Genomic DNA, 17,673 nt, shown 5'->3' with positions numbered 1-17,673 from the left:
TGAATTTCACAATTTTCTGCTAAGCATTCAACATGTAACTAGTACTTTGGGTTGTCAGGGAAATGTATGGATTAAAAAGTATAATATTTTCTTTTGGAATGTAGTGATGTAAAATTATAAGTTGTAAAAAATAGAAATAGTAAAGTAAAGTACAGATACCCCAAAAAACAACTTAAGTAGTACTTTAAAGTATTTTTACTTAAGTAGTTTAGACAGCTCTTCCCCTGTTTGAGCTACTGTAAATTGCTATCCAAGCACCAGGTGGTGCCATTTCATAGTTTATAGATTTCATCTCATAGATTTCATACACTTTATATGCTGGTCATCAATGAATGTTTGACCACTGAAAGCGACCCTGAATTTGGCCTTTATAAGCACATACTGATATTAATCCTTGTATAGACATATGTCCTAAGGGTACTACCATGCCATAATAAGAAATTACCTTGAACTGTGAATAGCTTTCATTATAGCATGAAGATAACTCCGCTATTTCCCACATACTTATTGATTACCATAAGGTACCAGTAGACATCTCATCACAGAAGATATGTAATATTGGACATCAAAAGAGAATCCTTCCCCGTAGAGAACCTAGACACTGCCAGTTCCAGTGATTCAGCCACCCCTGAGGAGGGTCACCCTTCCCCCTCAGCCTGCTCTTTGAGGCGCTGGAGGTCCCTGTGCATGTGTCGTCCTCTGGAAGTCTACTTGAGTGCACTGAAGATGAGGATGAGTTAATGTGGCATTATCCACATCGGCTCTGTTGCTGCTGGCTGCTGGCTTTCATTTGCTTTTCAATTTCTCTTCTCCTTTTGGCGCTGTGAATGATGCAGCAGGACGGGTGTGGCAGTGAGCAGATTGTGGATGTACTTTCTCTCAGGAACCACAGAGACTTTTGGTTGTCCTCGGAACATTGTCGAGTCTGTGGAACGATTGAGCGCAATGGTAAGATTCAGCTGTGAATCACTTTTGTCTGTGTGTGATGATATCTCGAGTAATTAATTTCTATGTAGTTGATAATAGTTTGTAAGTTATGTATTTTCCTTCATACCAATCAAGAGTTGCATTACACAATTTGCCCAGAAGTGCAATTAACTAATGTGAAGTCGTAAGCAGTCTGAGATTGTTATGCTGTCATTGTATGTTAAAGACTCACAGACTGCATGAGGAGATCCATGTGAAACAGCAGCACATTATGCTATGTCCTCCAGACCACAGTCACTCCAATGGAATGGAATCAGGGCTCTGTGACTGGATGATCGCCAACCTGACCAAGGACATTGACCGTAAGTAGAAAGACAACAGTCAAGCATGTGTATTACTCTGAAATTGTACTCTTTTATTAAAGTGTCTTTGGTTTTCACTCTCTCAGGCAACATAGAGGGATGTGAAGGCCTTCTTTACTAAAGTGTCTGTACTAAAGTGCATGTGCCAGACTCTTTTAAAGCAGCCCTCATCCTCCACATACAACACCCGTTCTGTCAGTCACATTCTGTTCAAGGTCCCCAAAGCACACACATCCCTGGGTCACTCCTCTTTTCAGTTTGCTGCAGCTAGCGACTGGAACGAGCTGCAACAAACACTCAAACTGGACAGTTTTATCTCAATCTCTTCATTAAAAAACTCAATCATGGACACTCTTACTGACAGTTGTGGCTGCTTTGTGTGATGTATTGTTGTCTCTACCTTCTTGCATTCTTGCTGTTGTCTGTGCCCAATAATGTTTGTACCATGTTTTGTGCTGCTACCATCTTGTGTTGCAACAATGCTGTGTTGTCATGTGTTGCTGCCTTGTTACAGTTGTTGTCTTAGGTCTCTCTTTATGTAGTGTTGCGTTGTCTCTCTTGTTGTGATTTGTGTTTTGTCCTAAATTGATATTGTTTTTATTTTTGATTTTGAATCCCAGGCCCCCGTCCCCGCATGAGGCCTTTTGCACTTTGGTAGGCTGTCATTGTAAATAAGAATTTGTTCTTAACTGACTTGCCTAGTTAAATAAAGGTCAAATAAAATAAAAGGCAGTAACCATACTATTACCATACGAATATAGTGCTGCTGGAACCCTGAGGTCTGCTTAAAATGGGTTCAAAGCAGGGGTGTGTTTATTTTCTTCATTCCAAAGTGCTTGTTTATGCTGGTACCAAATGGCCACAGCTTGAATGCTATTGTGGGGAAAAGCCATGTCTTTGCACAATAGACAAATATTGATATTTACGTATGACGTTGACTTACTTTGAATGTTTGCTTTGTTCGTTTATCCCGTATGTGTGTCCGTGTTAGTTTGCAGAGACAGAGGTGTTGACTTGTTTTCCTCTCTGGCTGAAAACACCAGATTAATTAGATTTTCTGCTCAGCTAAGCGTATTAACCATTTTATTTCTCTGCATTGTACAGTTCATTATTTCAGAGACTTGTCTTCAAAAAGAGTGCTCATTAAATAATTTGAAGGCCTGAGGAGTGAATTCATTTAACTGTTTATTTAAAGGATTTTCTCTGTGGTAGGATGAGAATGTCTAAACCTTTAACATGGATTTCTAAGGCTTGCTGGGTTGAAAATAATAGTTACTTTTACTGTTATGTACTACCTTGCAAAAGTATTCACCCCCTTGGCGTTTTTTCTATTTTGTTGCATTACAACCTGTAATTCAAATGGATTTTTACTTTGATTTCATGCAATGGACATGGACACAGAATAGTCCAAATTGGTGAAGTGAAATGACTAAAAAACTTGTTTAAAAAATTTTGAAAAAATAAAAAACGGAAAAGTGGTGCGTGCATATGTAGTCACTCCCCTTGCTATGAAGCCCCTAAATAAGATCTGGTGCAAACAATTACATTCAGAAGTGACATAATTAGTTAAATAAAGTCTACCTGTGTGCAATCTAAGTGTCACATGATCTGTCACATGATCTCAGTATATACAGTGGGGCAAAAAAGTATTTAGTCAAGCACCAATTGTGCAAGTTCTCCCACTTAAAAAGATGAGAGAGGCCTGTAATTTTCATCATAGGTACACTTCAACTATGACAGACAAAATGAGAAAAAAAAATCACATTGTAAGATTTTTAATGAATTTATTTGCAAATTATGGTGGAAAATAAGCATTTTGTCAATAACAAAAGTTTATCTCAATACTTTGTTATATACCCTTTGTTGGCAATGACAGAGGTCAAAATGTTTTCTGTAAGTCCTCACAAGGTTTTCACACACTGTTGCTGGTATTTTGGCCCATTCCTCCATGCAGATCTCCTCTAGAGCAGTGATGTTTTGGGGCTGTTGCTGGGCAACACGGACTTTCAACTCCCTCCAAAGATTTTCTATGGGGTTGAGATCTGGAGACTGGCTAGGCCACTCCAGGACCTTGAAATGCTTCCTCCGAAGCCACTCCTTCGTTGCCCGGGCGGTGTGTTTGGGATCATTGTCATGCTGAAAGACCCAGCCACGTTTCATCTTCAATGCCCTTGCTGATGGAAGGAGGTTTTGACTCAAAATCTCACGATACATGGCCCCATTCATTCTTTCCTTTACACGGAACAGTCGTTCTGGTAGGTATGGTGTTCTTTGGATGCAACTCAGCATTCTTTGTCCTCCAAACACGACGGGTTGAGTTTTTACCAAAAAGTTATATTTTGGTTTCATCTGACCATATGACATTCTTCCAATCTTCTTCTGGATCATCCAAATGCTCTCTAGCAAACTTCAGATGGGCCTGGACATGTACTGGCTTAAGCAGGGGGACACGTCTGGCACTGCAGGATTTGAGTCCCTGGTGGCGTAGTGTGTTACTGATGGTAGGCTTTGTTACTTTGGTCCCAGCTCTCTGCAGGTCATTCACTAGGTCCCCCTGTGTGGTTCTGGGATTTTTGCTCACCGTTCTTGTGATCATTTTGACCCCACGGGGTGAGATCTTGCGTGGAGCTCCAGATCGAGGGAGATTATCGGTGGTCTTGTATGTCTTCCATTTCCTAATAATTGCTCCCACAGTTGATTTCTTCAAACCAAGCTGCTTACCTATTGCAGATTCAGTCTTCCCAACCTGGTGCAGGTCTACAATTTTGTTTCCTTTGACAGCTCTTTGGTCTTGGCCATAGTGGAGTTTGGAGTGTGACTGTTTGAGGTTGTGGACAGGTGTCTTTTATACTGATAACAAGTTCAAACAGGTGCCATTAATACAGATAACGAGTGGAGGACAGAGGAGCCTCTTAAAGAAGAAGTGTACCTATGATGACATTTTTTTCTCTCTCGTCTTTTTAAGTGGGAGAACTTGCACAATTGGTGGCTGACTAAACACTTTTTTGCCCCACTGTATAAACCTGTTCTGAAAGGCCCCAGAGTCTGCAACACCAATAAGCAAGGCGCACCACCAACGAAGCAGCACTATGAAGACCAAGACGCTCTCCAAACAGGCCAGGGACAAAGTTGTGGAGAAGTAAAGATCAGGGTTGGGTTATAAAAAATATCCAAAACTTTGAACATCGCACGGGCACCATTAAATCCATTATAAAAAAATCGAAAAAATATGGTACCACAACAAACCTGCCAAGAGAGAGCCGCCCGCCAAAACTCACATACCAGGCAAGGAGGGCATTAATCAGAGAGGCAACAAAGAGACCAAAGATAGCCCTGAAGGAGCTGCAAAGCTCCACAGCAGAGATTGGAGTATCTGTCTATAGGACCACTTTAAGCCGTACACTCCACAAAGCTGGGCTTTACAGAAGAGTAGCCAGAAAAAAGTCATTGCTTAAAGAAAAAAATAAGCAAACACGTTTGGTGTTCGCCAAAAAGGATGTGGGAGACTCCCCAAACATATGGAAGAAGGTACTCTGGTCAGATGAGACTAAATTTGAGCTTTTTGGCCATCAAGGAAAACGCTATGTATGGTGCAAACCCAACACTTCCCATAACCCCAAGAATACCATCCCTAGAGTGAAGCATGGTGGTGGCAGCATCATGCTGTGGGGATGTTTTTCATCGGCAGGGACTGGGAAACTGGTCAGAATTGAAGGAATGATGGGGAAATTCAAGGGAAATTCTTGAAGGAAACCTGTTTCAGTCTTCCAGAAATTTGAGAATGGGACGGAAGGTTCACCTTCCAGCAGGACAATGACCCTAAGCATACTGCTAAAGCAACACTCGGGGTGGTTTAAGGGGAAACATTTAAATGTCTTGGAATGGCCTAATGAAAAGGTCTGTCTAGCATATAGATATAAGATCACATTTTTAAAACCTTTTTTTACCTTTAGGCAAGTCAGTTAAAAACAAATTCTTATTTTCAATGATGGCCTAGGAACAATGGGTTAACTGCCTTGTTCAGGGGCAGAACAATAGATTATAACCTTGTCAGCTCGGGGATGCAATTTTGCAATCTTTCGCTCTAACCACTAGGCAACCTGCCCCCCCCCCCTACCCTGCAAGTTATGTCTGTCATATGCACCATATCTTTTTCTTGGCAATCCATGCCTTATGGTACTACAGATGTAGGATCTTAGTTTGATTTAAAAAGGCCTCTAACTCCTGTTCTACACAGCCAATGTAATAGGGCTACAGGTCAAAAGGTCTGATGCAGACTGCAGACTGTCTGGGGCTGTAGTGAGGCTGTCTGAGGCTTTCTAGTGGTGAGGCTAAAAGTAAAATAAGTGCAAAAGTTGTTGAATTTTTTGAATTATTCGTATTCTCCAAGACATTCCATTTAGTATGATATGTTACGTTTCTATGGAATGTATTAATTTGTGGATTCGCATGAATTTGCAAAACGTACAATATGTTGCGAATTCTAGCTAGGTGGCTAGGTGGCTAACGTTAGCTCGGCTAGGTATAAGGGTTAGGCATTAGGGTTACGTTTAGGAATTAGGTAAAGGGTTAAGGTATAGGGTTAGGGGAAGGGTTAGCTAACATGCTAAGTAGTTACAAAGTAGCTAAAAAAGTGGTAAGTAGCTGAAAAGTTGCTAATTAGCTCAAATGCTAAAGTTGTTCATGAAGAGATTAGAACTCGTAACCTTTGGGTTGCTAGACATTCATGTTATACACCTAGCCATACACCCCAACCAACCACCCTACTTTCATTTTTGCCTTAAGTAACCATCTGTCTTATGTAACAATACCAAACTTAATGTCTTACTAATTTGAGTGTCCCGGATTTAAATCAAATCAAATTAAATTGTATTTGTGGGACAAGGACAACGGGACAAAGACAACCCGGCCAACCAAACACTCCCCTAACCCAGACGATGCTGGGGCCAATTGTGCGCCGCCTCAAAGGTGGTCTAGAGTTTCACATGTGACATGCTTGTAGAAATTCGTAAAATGGATTTAAGGTTCCCCAGCCACTGGAGTGCTGCTTCTGGATGAGCACTTTATTGTTTGCTTATGGCTTTATACAGCTCGTTGAGTGTGGTCTTAGTGCCAGCATCAGTTTGTGATGGTAAATAGACTGCTATGGAAAATATAGATGCAAACTCTCTTGGTAGGTAGTGTGGTCTACAGCTTATCATGAGGTACTCTACCTCAGGTGAGCAATACCTCGAGACTTCCATAATATTAGACATCACGCACAAGCTGTTATTGACAAATAGACACACACACCATCACATATACTATATACCGTTTAGCTTCTGAGACCAGGCTGTTGAGCCTGCTGGGAGGTAGAAAAAAAATTGTTGACCACCACTAGTTGACCACCAGCACTCAGATCTCACTCAGGGAATTTGATGTATTGAGTTGTGTGCTCATCAACAAATAATGATGAGTACTTCTTTACAGCAGCGGATATGCATATATGCATAAATGCAGACCCTTTTTTCTGTCATGTAATTCCTTAGGCCACAGTTGTAAGTGTCAACATGTTTTTTCAGTTCATTCTTTTTTAAGGGAACTTTCACTGATTCAAAAGCTCTGGTCCTAAGACAGAAATTGAATCTAAAAGGCTTATATCAGATCACGTATCAAAGAGCTGTCACGTCCTGACCATAGAAAGCCTGTATTTTCTATGGTAGAGTAGGTCAGGTGTGACATGGGGTTTTAGTCTCATTTATATTTTCTATGTGGGGTCTATGTTTTATTTTCTATGTTGGGGTTTGTGTATGATTCCCAATTAGAGGCAGCTGGTAATCGTTGTCTCTAATTGGGGATCATACTTAAGTTGCATTTTTCCACCTGTGGGTTATGGGATATTGTTTGTCTATGTATAGTTGCCTGCGAGCAGTATAGTAGCGTCACGTTTCGTTTTGCGCTTTATTGTTTTCTTTGAGTTTCACTTCCAAATAAAGAGGATGGAACCATACCACGCTGCGTCTTGGTTCACTTATTATAATGATTGTGACAAGCGCAGACAGTGTGAGACAAACTTGCTTCTTGCCAGACAACAGAGTTGAATTCCTGCACCAGCATTGGCGTAGCACACACCCCCGAGCCCAGGGATAGCATAGCATATGAAAGAAATGTTAAGAATTACAGGAAAATAGCTTTAAAACTGCAACATTTTCTCTCAACCTCATGGCAAAATGTGTGGAATAGCAGGAAATTAGCTTAGATTATTGAAAGTCGGGACAACCCTTGTCCATCAGGGAAACTTTATCAGGGAAACTTTATTTTTATAGTAATAAATAATAATAATAATCTTTTGCTTAAAATGGACATTTAGTGGAATTTTATAGGGAAAAGATTTGTTTGGGGATTTTTCTAAATACTTTCAATATTATTAATTTCCATGTCGGCTCAATGCTTGGAAATTCCCTTGTTTGGAGCAAAGGATCACAATTATAAACTCTTCCAAAAAGTCAAACAAATTCTAAAAACTGCCAATAATGGATATTAACAAAAAAATGTAGTTTCTTGCAATAGCGTGCTCTGACTTTAAATAATTATTTCTCGCAAGACTGTGATTCCTAAAATGTTTGTCCGGAGATTTGGATAACTCCATTAGGTTTGTCTATAATCCTAAATTAATCAGGAAGGAGCAGGGTCAGCTATACCATTACCCCTTATTCATGTCTTCATTACATATAGTACAATAAGACACTCATGGTCTACAAAGTTCTCTATTTTTTTATCGATTTAAACATACAATACTCGAACCACCATTGTCACAATCATAACAGCATGATCGTTACACAGTTGTACCTCGTCCTTGGGACAATACAAGGCCACTCTAAATGTGCAGTTTTGTCTCACGACACCATGTCACAGATGTCTCAAGTTTTGAGGGAGTGTGCAGTTGGCATGCTGACTGCAGGAATGTCCACCAGAGCTGTTGCCAGAGAATTTAATGTTAATGTCTCTACCATAAGCCTCCTCCAACATCATTTTAGAGAATTTGGCAGTACGTCCAACCGGCTTCACAACTGCAGACCACATGTAACCACGCCAGTCCAGGACTTCCACATCCGGCTTCATCACCTGCGGGATCGTCTGAGACCAACCACCTGGACAGCTGATGAAACTGTGGGTTTGCACAACCAAAGAATTTCTGCAGAAATGATCAGAAAAGCATTTCTGAACACTCATCTGCATGCTCATCATCCTCACCAGGGTCTTGACCTGACTGTAGTTCGGAGTCGTAACTGGCTTCAGTGGGCATATGCTCTCCTTCGATGGCCACTGGTTTCAGCTGTACCGGGCAGATGGCATCGTGTAGGCGAGCGGTTTGCTGATGTCAACGTTGTGAACAGAGTGCCCCATGGTGGCGGTGGGGTTATGGTTTGGGCAGGGATAATCTACAGACAACAAACACAATTGCATTTTACAGATGGCAATTTGAATAAACAGAGATGCCATAACGAGATCCTGAGGCCCATTGTCGTGCCATTCATCCACCGCCATCACCTCATGTTTCAGCATGATAATGCACGGCCCCATGTCACAAGGATCTGTACACAATTCCTGGAAGCTGAAAATGTCCCCGTTCTTCCATGGTGAGTATTCACCATACATGTCGCCCATTGAATATATTTGGGATACTCTGGATCGATGTGTACAACAGCATGTTCCAGTTTCCGTCAATATCCAGCAACTTCGCACAGCCATTGTAGATGAGTGGGAAAACATTGCACAGGCCACAATCAACAGCCTGATCAACTCTATGTGAAGGAGATGTGTCTCACTGCATGAGGCAAATGGTGGTCACACCAAATACTGACTGGTTTTCTGATCCAAGCCCCTACAGTTGAAGTCGGAAGTCTACATACACCTTAGCCAAATACATTTAAACTCAGTTTTTCAAAATTCCTGACATTTAATCAGAGTAAAAATTCCCTGTCTCATGTCAGTTAGAATCGCCACTTTATTTTAAGAATGTGAAATGAAAGAATAATAGTAGAGAGTGATTTATTTCAGATTTAATTTCTTTCATCACATTCCCAGTTGGTCAGAAGTTTACATACACTCAATTAGTATTTGGTAGCATTGCCTTTAAATTGTTTGGATTGGGTCAAAGGTTTCAGGTAGCCTTCCACAAGCTTCCCACAATAAGTTGATGAATTTTGGCCCATTCCTCCTGACAGAGCTGGTGTAACTGAGTCAGGTTTGTAGGCCTCCTTGCTCGCACACGCTTTTTCAGTTCTGCCCACAATTTTTCTATAGGATTGAGGTCAGGGCTTTGTGATGGCTACTCCAATACCTTGACTTTGTTGTCCTTAAGCCATTTTGCTACAACTTTGGAAGTATGCTTGGTCATTATCCATTTGGAAGACCCATTTGCGATCAAGCTTTAACTTCCTGACTGATGTCTTGAGATGTAGCTTTAATATATCCACATAATTTTACTTCCTCATGATGCCATCTATTTCAGTCTCTCCTGCAGCAAAGCACCCCCACAACATGATGCTGCCACCCCCGTGCTTCACGGTTGGGATGGTGTTCTTCGGCTAGCAAGCACCCCCCTTTTACCTCCAAACATAACTATGGTCAATATGGCCAAACAGTTCTATTTTTGTTTCATCAGACCAGAGGACATTTCTCCAAAAAGTATGATCTTTGTTCCCATGTGCAGTTGCAAACCGTACTCTGGCTTTTTATGGCGGTTTTGGAGCAGTGGCTTCTTCCTTGCTGAGCGGCCTTTCAGGTTATGTCGATATAGGACTCTTTTTACTGTGGATATAATATTTTTGTACCTGTTTCCTTCAGCATATTTACAAGGTCCTTTGCTGTTGTTCTGGGATTGATTGGCACTTTTTGCACCAAAGCATGTTCATCGCTAGGAGACAGAACGTGTCTCCTTCCTGAGTGGTATGACGGCTGCGTGGTCATATGGTGTTTATACTTGCGTACTATTGTTTGTACAGATGAACGTGGTACCTTCAGACATTTGGGAATTGCTCCGAAGGATGAACCAGACTTGTGGAGGTCTACAATTATTTTTCTGAGGTCTTGGCTGATTACTTTTGATTTTCCCATAATGTCAAGCAAAGAGGCACAGAGTTTGAAGGTAGGCCTTGAAATACATCCACAGGTACACCTCCAGTTGACTCAAATTATGTTATTTCATGAGCTTCTAAAGATTCTAAAGCCATGACATAATTTTCTGGAATTTTCCAAGCTGTTTAAAAGCACGGTCAACTTAGTGTATGTAAACTTCTGACCCACTGGAATTGTGATACAGTGAATTATAAGTGAAATAATCTGACTGTAAACAATTGTTGGAAAAATTACTTGTGTCATGCACACAGTAGATGTCCTAACCGACATTCTAAAAACATAGTTTGTTAACAAGAAATTTGTAGTGGTTGAAAAAGGAGTTTTAATGACTCCAACCTAAGTGTATCTAAACTTCCGACTTCAACTGTACCTTTTTTTAAGGTATCTGTGACTAACAGATGCATATCTGTATTCCCAGTCATGTGAAATCGATAGATTAAGGCCTTTATTTATTTCAACTGACTGATTTCCTTATGAACTTTAACTTTAAAATCTTGTTTTGAGTTTGCAAGAAAGGCATTTCACTACACTTGTGACATTGAAACTTGAAACTTGATGTTGTGTTTATATTTTTGTTCAGTGTATATATTTAAATGTTGTTAATATTAAGATAAATGTAAATATTTGTGTTTTTTCTTATTTTTTAGATTGTCCCATCTTTCAAAAATCTCTGAATGTCAGGCCCTGATTTATATAATAATAAATATAATAATATATGCCATTTAGCAGACGCTTTTATCCAAAGCGACTTACAGTCATGTGTGCATACATTCTACGTATGGGTGGTCCCGGGGATCGAACCCACTACCCTGGCGTTACAAGCGCCATGCTTTACCAACTGAGCTACAGAAGGATTTGTTTCACCTGTCCTTGTGATTGTCTCCACCCACTCCAGGTGTCACTTATTCTTATTCAAATCAAATGTATTTATATAGCCCTTCGTACATCAACTGATATCTCAAAGTGCTGGACAGAAACCCAGCCTAAAACCCCAAACAGCAAGCAATGCTTGCTGTTTGAAGCACATTGGTTAGGAAAAGCTCCCTAGAAAGGCCAAACCTAGGAAGAAACCTAGAGAGGAACCAGGCTATGAGGGGTGGCCAGTCCTCTTCTGGCTGTGCCGGGTGGAGATTATAACAGAACATGGCCAAGATGTTCAAATGTTCATAAATGACCAGCATGGTCAAATAATAGGTCTGGGACAGGTAGCACGTCCGGTGAACAAGTCAGGATTCCATAGCCGCAGGCAGAACAGTTGAAACTGGAGCAGCAGCACGGCCAGGTGGACTGGGGACAGCAAGGAGTCATCATGCCAGGTAGACATGTGGCATGGTCCTAGGGCTCAGGTCCTCCGAGAGAGAGAAAGAAAGAGAGAAAGAGAGAATTAGAGAGAGCATACTTAAATTCACACAGGACACCGGATAAGACAGGAGAAGTACTCCAGATATAACAAACTAACCCTAGCCCCCCGACACATAAACTACTGCAGCATAAATACTGGAGGCTGAGACAGGAGGGATCAGGAGACACTGTGGCCCCATCCGATGATACCCCGGACAGGGCCAAACAGGAAGGATATAACCCCACCCACTTTTCCAAAGCACAGCCCCCACACCACTAGAAGGATATCTTCAACCACCAACTTACCATCCTGAGACAAGGCCGAGTATAGCCCACAAAGATCTCCGCCACGGCACAACCCAAGGGGGGGCGCCAATCCAGACAGGAAGATCACATCAGTGACTCAACCCACTCAAGTGATGCAACCCTCCTAGGGACGGCATGAAAGAGCACCAGTAAGCCAGTGACTCAGCCCCTGTAATAGGGTTAGAGGCAGAGAATCCCAGTGGAAAGAGGGGAACTGGCCAGGCAGAGACAGCAAGGGCGGTTCGTTGCTCCAGAGCCTTTCCGTTCATCTTCACACCACCGAGCCAGACTACATTCAATCATATGACCCACTGAAGAGATGAGTCTTCAGTAAAGACTTAAAGGTTGAGAACGAGTTTGCGTCTCTCACATGGGTAGGCAGACCTTCCATAAAAATGGAGCTCTATAGGAGAAAGCCCTGTCTCCAGCTGTTTGCTTAGAAATTCTAGGGACAATTAGGAGGCCTGTGTCTTGTGACCGTAGCGTACATGTAAGTATGTACGGTAGAACCAAATCAGAGAGATAGGTAGGAGCAAGTCCATGTAATGCTTTGTAGGTTAGCAGTAAAAAAGCAGTGAAATCAGCCCTTGCCTTGACAGGAAGCCAGTGTAGGGAGGCTAGCACTGGAGTAATATGATCAAATGTTTTGGTTCTAGTCAGGATTCTAGCAGCCGTATTTAGCACTAACTGAAGTTTATTTAGTGCTTTATCCTGGTAGCCGGAAAGTAGAGCATTGCAGTAGTCTAACCTAGAAGTGACAAAAGCATGGATTAATTTTTCTGCATCATTTTTGGACAGAAAGTTTCTGATTTTTGCAATGTTACGTAGATGGAAAAAAGCTGTCCTTGAAACAGTCTTGATATGTTCGTCAAAAGAGAGATCAGGGTCAGGAGTAACGCCGAGGTCCTTCACAGTTTTATTTGAGACGACTATACAACCATTAAAATTAAATGTCAGATTCAACAGAAGATATCTTTGTTTCTTGGGACCTAGAACAAGCATCTCAGTTTTGTCCGAGCTTAAAAGTAGAAAGTTTGCAGCCACCCACTTCCTTATGTCTGAAACACAGGCTTCTAACGAGGTCAATTTTGGGGCTTCACCATGTTTCATTGAAATGTACAGCTGTGTGTCATCCGCATAGCAGTGAAAGTTAACATTATGTTTTCGAATGACATCCCCAAGAGGTAAAATATATAGTGAAAACAATAGTGGTCCTAAAACGGAACCTTGAGGAACACCGAAATTTACAGTTGATTTGTCAGAAGACAAACCATTCACAGAGACAAACTGATATCTTTCCGATAGATAAGATCTACACCAGGCCAGAACTTGTCCGTGTAGACCAATTTGAGTTTCCAATCTCTCCAAAAGAATGTGGTGATCGATGGTATCAAAAGCAGCACTAAGGTCTAGGAGCACGAGGACAGATGCAGAGCCTCGGTCTGATGCCATTAAAAGGTCATTTACCACCTTCACAAGTGCAGTCTCAGTGCTATGATGGGGTCTAAAACCAGACTGAAGCATTTCCTATACATTGTTTGTCTTCAGGAAGTCAGTGAGTTGCTGCGTAACAGCCTTTTCTAAAAAAATTGTGAGGAATGGAAGATTCAATATAGTTTTTTATATTTTCTGGGTCAAGGTTTGGCTTTTTCAAGAGAGGCTTTAATACTGCCACTTTTAGTGAGTTTGGTATACATCCGGTGGATAGAGAGCCGTTTATTATGTTCAACATAGGAGGGCCAAGCACAGGAAGCAGCTCTTTCAGTAGTTTAGTTGGAATAGAGTCCAGTATGCAGCTCGAAGGATTAGAGGCCATGATTATTTTCATCATTGTGTCAAGAGATATAGTACTAAAACATTTGAGTGTCTCTCTTGATCCTAGGTCCTGGCAGAGTTGTGCCGACTCAGGACAACTGAGCTTTGAAGGAATACGCAGATTTAAAGAGGAGTCCGTAATTTGCATTCTAATAATCATGATCTTTTCCTCAAAGAAGTTCATGAATTTATTACTGCTGAAGTGAAAGCCATCCTCACTTGGGGAATGCTGCTTTTTAGTTAGCTTTGCGACAGTATCAAAAAGAAATATAGGATGATCGAGCAGCAGTAAGGGCTCTTTGATACTGCACGGTACTGTCTTTCCAAGCTAGTCGGAAGACTTCCAGTTTGGTGTGGCGCCATTTCCATTCCAATTTTCTGGAAGCTTGCTTCAGAGCTCGGGTATTTTCTGTATACCAGGGAGCTAGTTTCTTATGAGAAATGTTTTTATTTTTTAGGGGTGCAACTGCATCTAGGGTATTGCGCAAGGTTAAATTGAGTTCCTCAGTTAGGTGGTTAAATGATTTTTGTCCTCTGACGTCCTTGGGTAGGCAGAGGGAGTCTGGAAGGGCATCAAGGAATCTTTGTGTTGTCTGTAAATTTATAGCACAACTTTTGATGCTCCTTGGTTGGGGTCTGAGCAGATTATTTGTTGCAATTGCAAACGTAATAAAATGGTGGTCCGATAGTCCAGGATTATGAGGAAAAACATTAAGATCCGCAACATTTATTTCACGCGACAAAACTAGGTCCAGAGTATGACTGTGACAGTGAGTAGGTCCAGAGACATGTTGGACAAAACCCACTGAGTCGATGATGGCTCCGAAAGCCTTTTGGAGTGGGTCTCTGGATTTTTCCATGTGAATATTAAAGTCACCAAAAATTTGAATATTATCTGCTATGACTACAAGGTCCAATAGGAATTCAGGGAACTCAATAAGGAATGCTGTATATGGCCCAGGAGGCCTGTAAACGGTAGCTATAAAAAGTGATTGAGTAGGCTGTATAGATTTCATGACTAGAAGCTCAAAAAATGAAAACGTCATTTTTTTTTGTAAATTGAAATTTGCCATCGTAAATGTTAGCAACACCTCAGCCTTTGCGGGATACACGGGGGATATGGTCACTAGTGTAACCAGGAGGTGAGGCCTCATTTAACACAGTAAATTCATCAGGCTTAAGCCATGTTTCAGTCAGGCCAACACATCAAGATTATGATCAGTGATTAGTTCCTTGACTATAATTGCCTTCGAAGTAAGGGATCTAACATTAAGTAGCCCTATTTTGAGATGTGAGGTATCACGATTTCTTTCAATAATGACAGGAATGGAGGAGGTCTTTATCCTAGTGAGATTGCTAAGGCGAACACCGCCATGTTTAGTTTTGCCCAACCCGGGTCGAGGCACAGACACGGTCTCAATGGGGATACCTGAGCTGACTACACTGACTGTGCTAGTGGCAGACTCCACTAAGCTGGCAGGCTGGCTAACAGCCTGCTGCCTGGCCTGCACCCTATTTCATTGTGGAGCTAGAGGAGTTAGAGCCCTGTCTATGTTGGTAGATAAGATAAGAGCACCCCTCCAGCTAGGATGGAGTCCGTCACTCCTCAGCAGGCCAGGCTTGGTCCTGTTTGTGGGTGAGTCCCAGAAAGAGGGACAATTATCTACAAATTCTATCTTTTGGGAGGGGCAGAAAACAGTTTTCAATCAGCGATTGAGTTGTGAGACTCTGCTGTAGAGCTCATCACTCCCCCAAAATGGGAGGGGGCCAGAGACAATTACTCGATGCCGACATCTTTCTAGCTGATTTACACGCTGAAGCTATGTTGCACTTGGTGACCTCTGACTGTTTCATCCCAACATCGTTGGTGCCGACGTGGATAACAAAATCTCTATACTCTCAGATTAGCCTTAACGTCGGTAGCCCTGCCCCCTGGTAAACAGTGTATGATCGCTGGATGATTCGTTTTAAGTCTAATACTGCGGGTAATGGAGTCGCCAATGACTAGGGTTTTCAATTTGTCAGTCAATGTTAGTCAAGTCAACCAGTGTATTTTTCCCGTACTCCTTTTGCTTTTAACTTTTTGTTAGTCTTCCTGGTTTTGAACCCTGCCTGACTCTGGACTACTTTCCCACCTGCCTGATCATCCTGCCTGCCCTGACCTTGATTCTGCCTGCCCTTCGGTACCTTTTGAACTGGTTTGGACCCTTTTGCCTGTCCACGACCATTCTCTTGCCTTACCCCATTGTATTAATACATATTGTAAGACTCCAACCATATGCCTCCTGTGTCTGCATCTGGGTCTCGCCTTGTACTGAGCTCTAAAACAGCAACATTTTCTCCCAGCCTCATGACAAAATGTGTAAAACCGTATGACATTCGCCATAAATACTGCACATTTTTCTTTCTGCCCCATGGAAGAAAAAATTCATCCTGAAGTAAAAGGGGGGTGAGGGGCTTATTCTAAAATTTCGGGGGCCGCGAAACTGCACTACGCTACTCCTCCCCAGCTAATACCCAAGTTCCTTTGGAAACATCACTCTAATCGCAAACATAGGCAAGGTTCTCACTTCTCACCAAAATTATATTTTTAAGATATTGAGAGGGCCCTAAATGATAAGGAAACCATTTCTGTTTAGTCCTGTTTTACAGAGATATTGTGACATACAATAACTGCATTATGTGTGATAATGGGCTCTTTTGCCAAATGACTCTGCCCCGCAAGTTATGTCTGTCACATGCATTTTATGTTTTTCCTGGCAATGATGTGGCTGTAGGATCTTAATTTGAGCACTCTATTGTTGCTGAGAATCTTCCTGCACCCTAGGAAATGCAGATGAGTTTTGTGATTTGCATAAATACACTGAAAGCCCACACTGACACACATATTAACAGTATTGCACTTTTCAATTAGTCGACGTTTGGCCATCTAATAGCCTAACCATCGATCAAGCAACATTATGGACGAACCGTTCAAATCCTGTTGCTGCAGGACTATTTTGATGTGACAATATAGGTCAAATTAAGATCCCACATACACTGGGGAAAACAAGTATTTGATACACTGCTGATTTTGCAGGTTTTCATACTTCCTACAAAGCATATAGAGGTCTGTCATTTTTATCATAGGTACACTTCAACTGTGAAAGACGGAATCTAAAACAAAAATCCAGAAAATCACATTGTATGATTTTTAAGTAATTAATTTGCATTCTTTTGCATGACATAAGTATTTGATACGTCAGAAAAGCAGAACATAATATTTGGTACAGAAACCTTTGTTTGCAATTACAGAGATCATACGTTTCCTGTAGTTCTTGACCAGGTTTGCACACACTGCAGCACGGATTTTGGCCCACTCCTCCATACATTCCTTCTCCAGATCCTTCAGGTTTCGGGGCTGTTGCTGGGCAATACGGACATTCAGCTCCCTCCAAAGATTTTCTATTGGGTTAAGGTCTGGAGACTGGCTAGGCCACTCCAGGACCTTGAGATGCTTCTTACGGAGCCACTCCTTAGTTGCCCTGGCTGTGTGTTTCGGGTCATTGTCATGCTGGAAGACCCAACCACAACCCATCTTCAATGCTCTTACTGAGGGAAGGAGGTTGTTGGCCAAGATCTCGCGATATATGGCCCCATCCATCCTCCCCTCAATACGGTGCAGTTGTCCTGTCCTCTTTGCAGAAAAGTATCCCCAAAGAATGATGTTTCCACCTCCATGCTTCACGGTTGGTATGGTGTTCTGGGGTTGTACTCATCCTTCTTTTTCCTCCAAACACGGCGAGTGCATGGATACCCAGAC

The 17,673-nt window shown here is 41.8% G+C and overlaps 1 protein-coding gene across 2 annotated transcripts in view; it reads left to right on the top strand.

The window, feature by feature from the left end:
- Positions 1-443: 443 nt before the first annotated feature.
- LOC123999944 (dystrophin-related protein 2-like) overlaps positions 444-17,673 on the top strand; it is a 32,454-nt gene continuing 15,224 nt past the window's right edge. Inside the window, exons 1-2 of one of the 2 annotated variants that reach the window (XM_046305992.1) lie at positions 444-948; positions 1,154-1,289. In XM_046305992.1, the coding sequence (XP_046161948.1) occupies positions 868-948; positions 1,154-1,289 (217 nt within the window). In that variant the 5' untranslated portion in view covers positions 444-867. The remainder of the gene's footprint in view (positions 949-1,153; positions 1,290-17,673) is intronic. The other variant, XM_046305991.1, reaches the window with a different exon arrangement.

This window comes from Oncorhynchus gorbuscha, linkage group LG16 (genome assembly GCF_021184085.1).
Source record: "Oncorhynchus gorbuscha isolate QuinsamMale2020 ecotype Even-year linkage group LG16, OgorEven_v1.0, whole genome shotgun sequence".
Taxonomy (NCBI): Eukaryota; Metazoa; Chordata; class Actinopteri; order Salmoniformes; family Salmonidae; genus Oncorhynchus; species Oncorhynchus gorbuscha.
The sequence above is the reverse complement of the archived record's forward strand: the minus strand, read 5'-3'. Positions and strand labels throughout refer to the sequence as shown.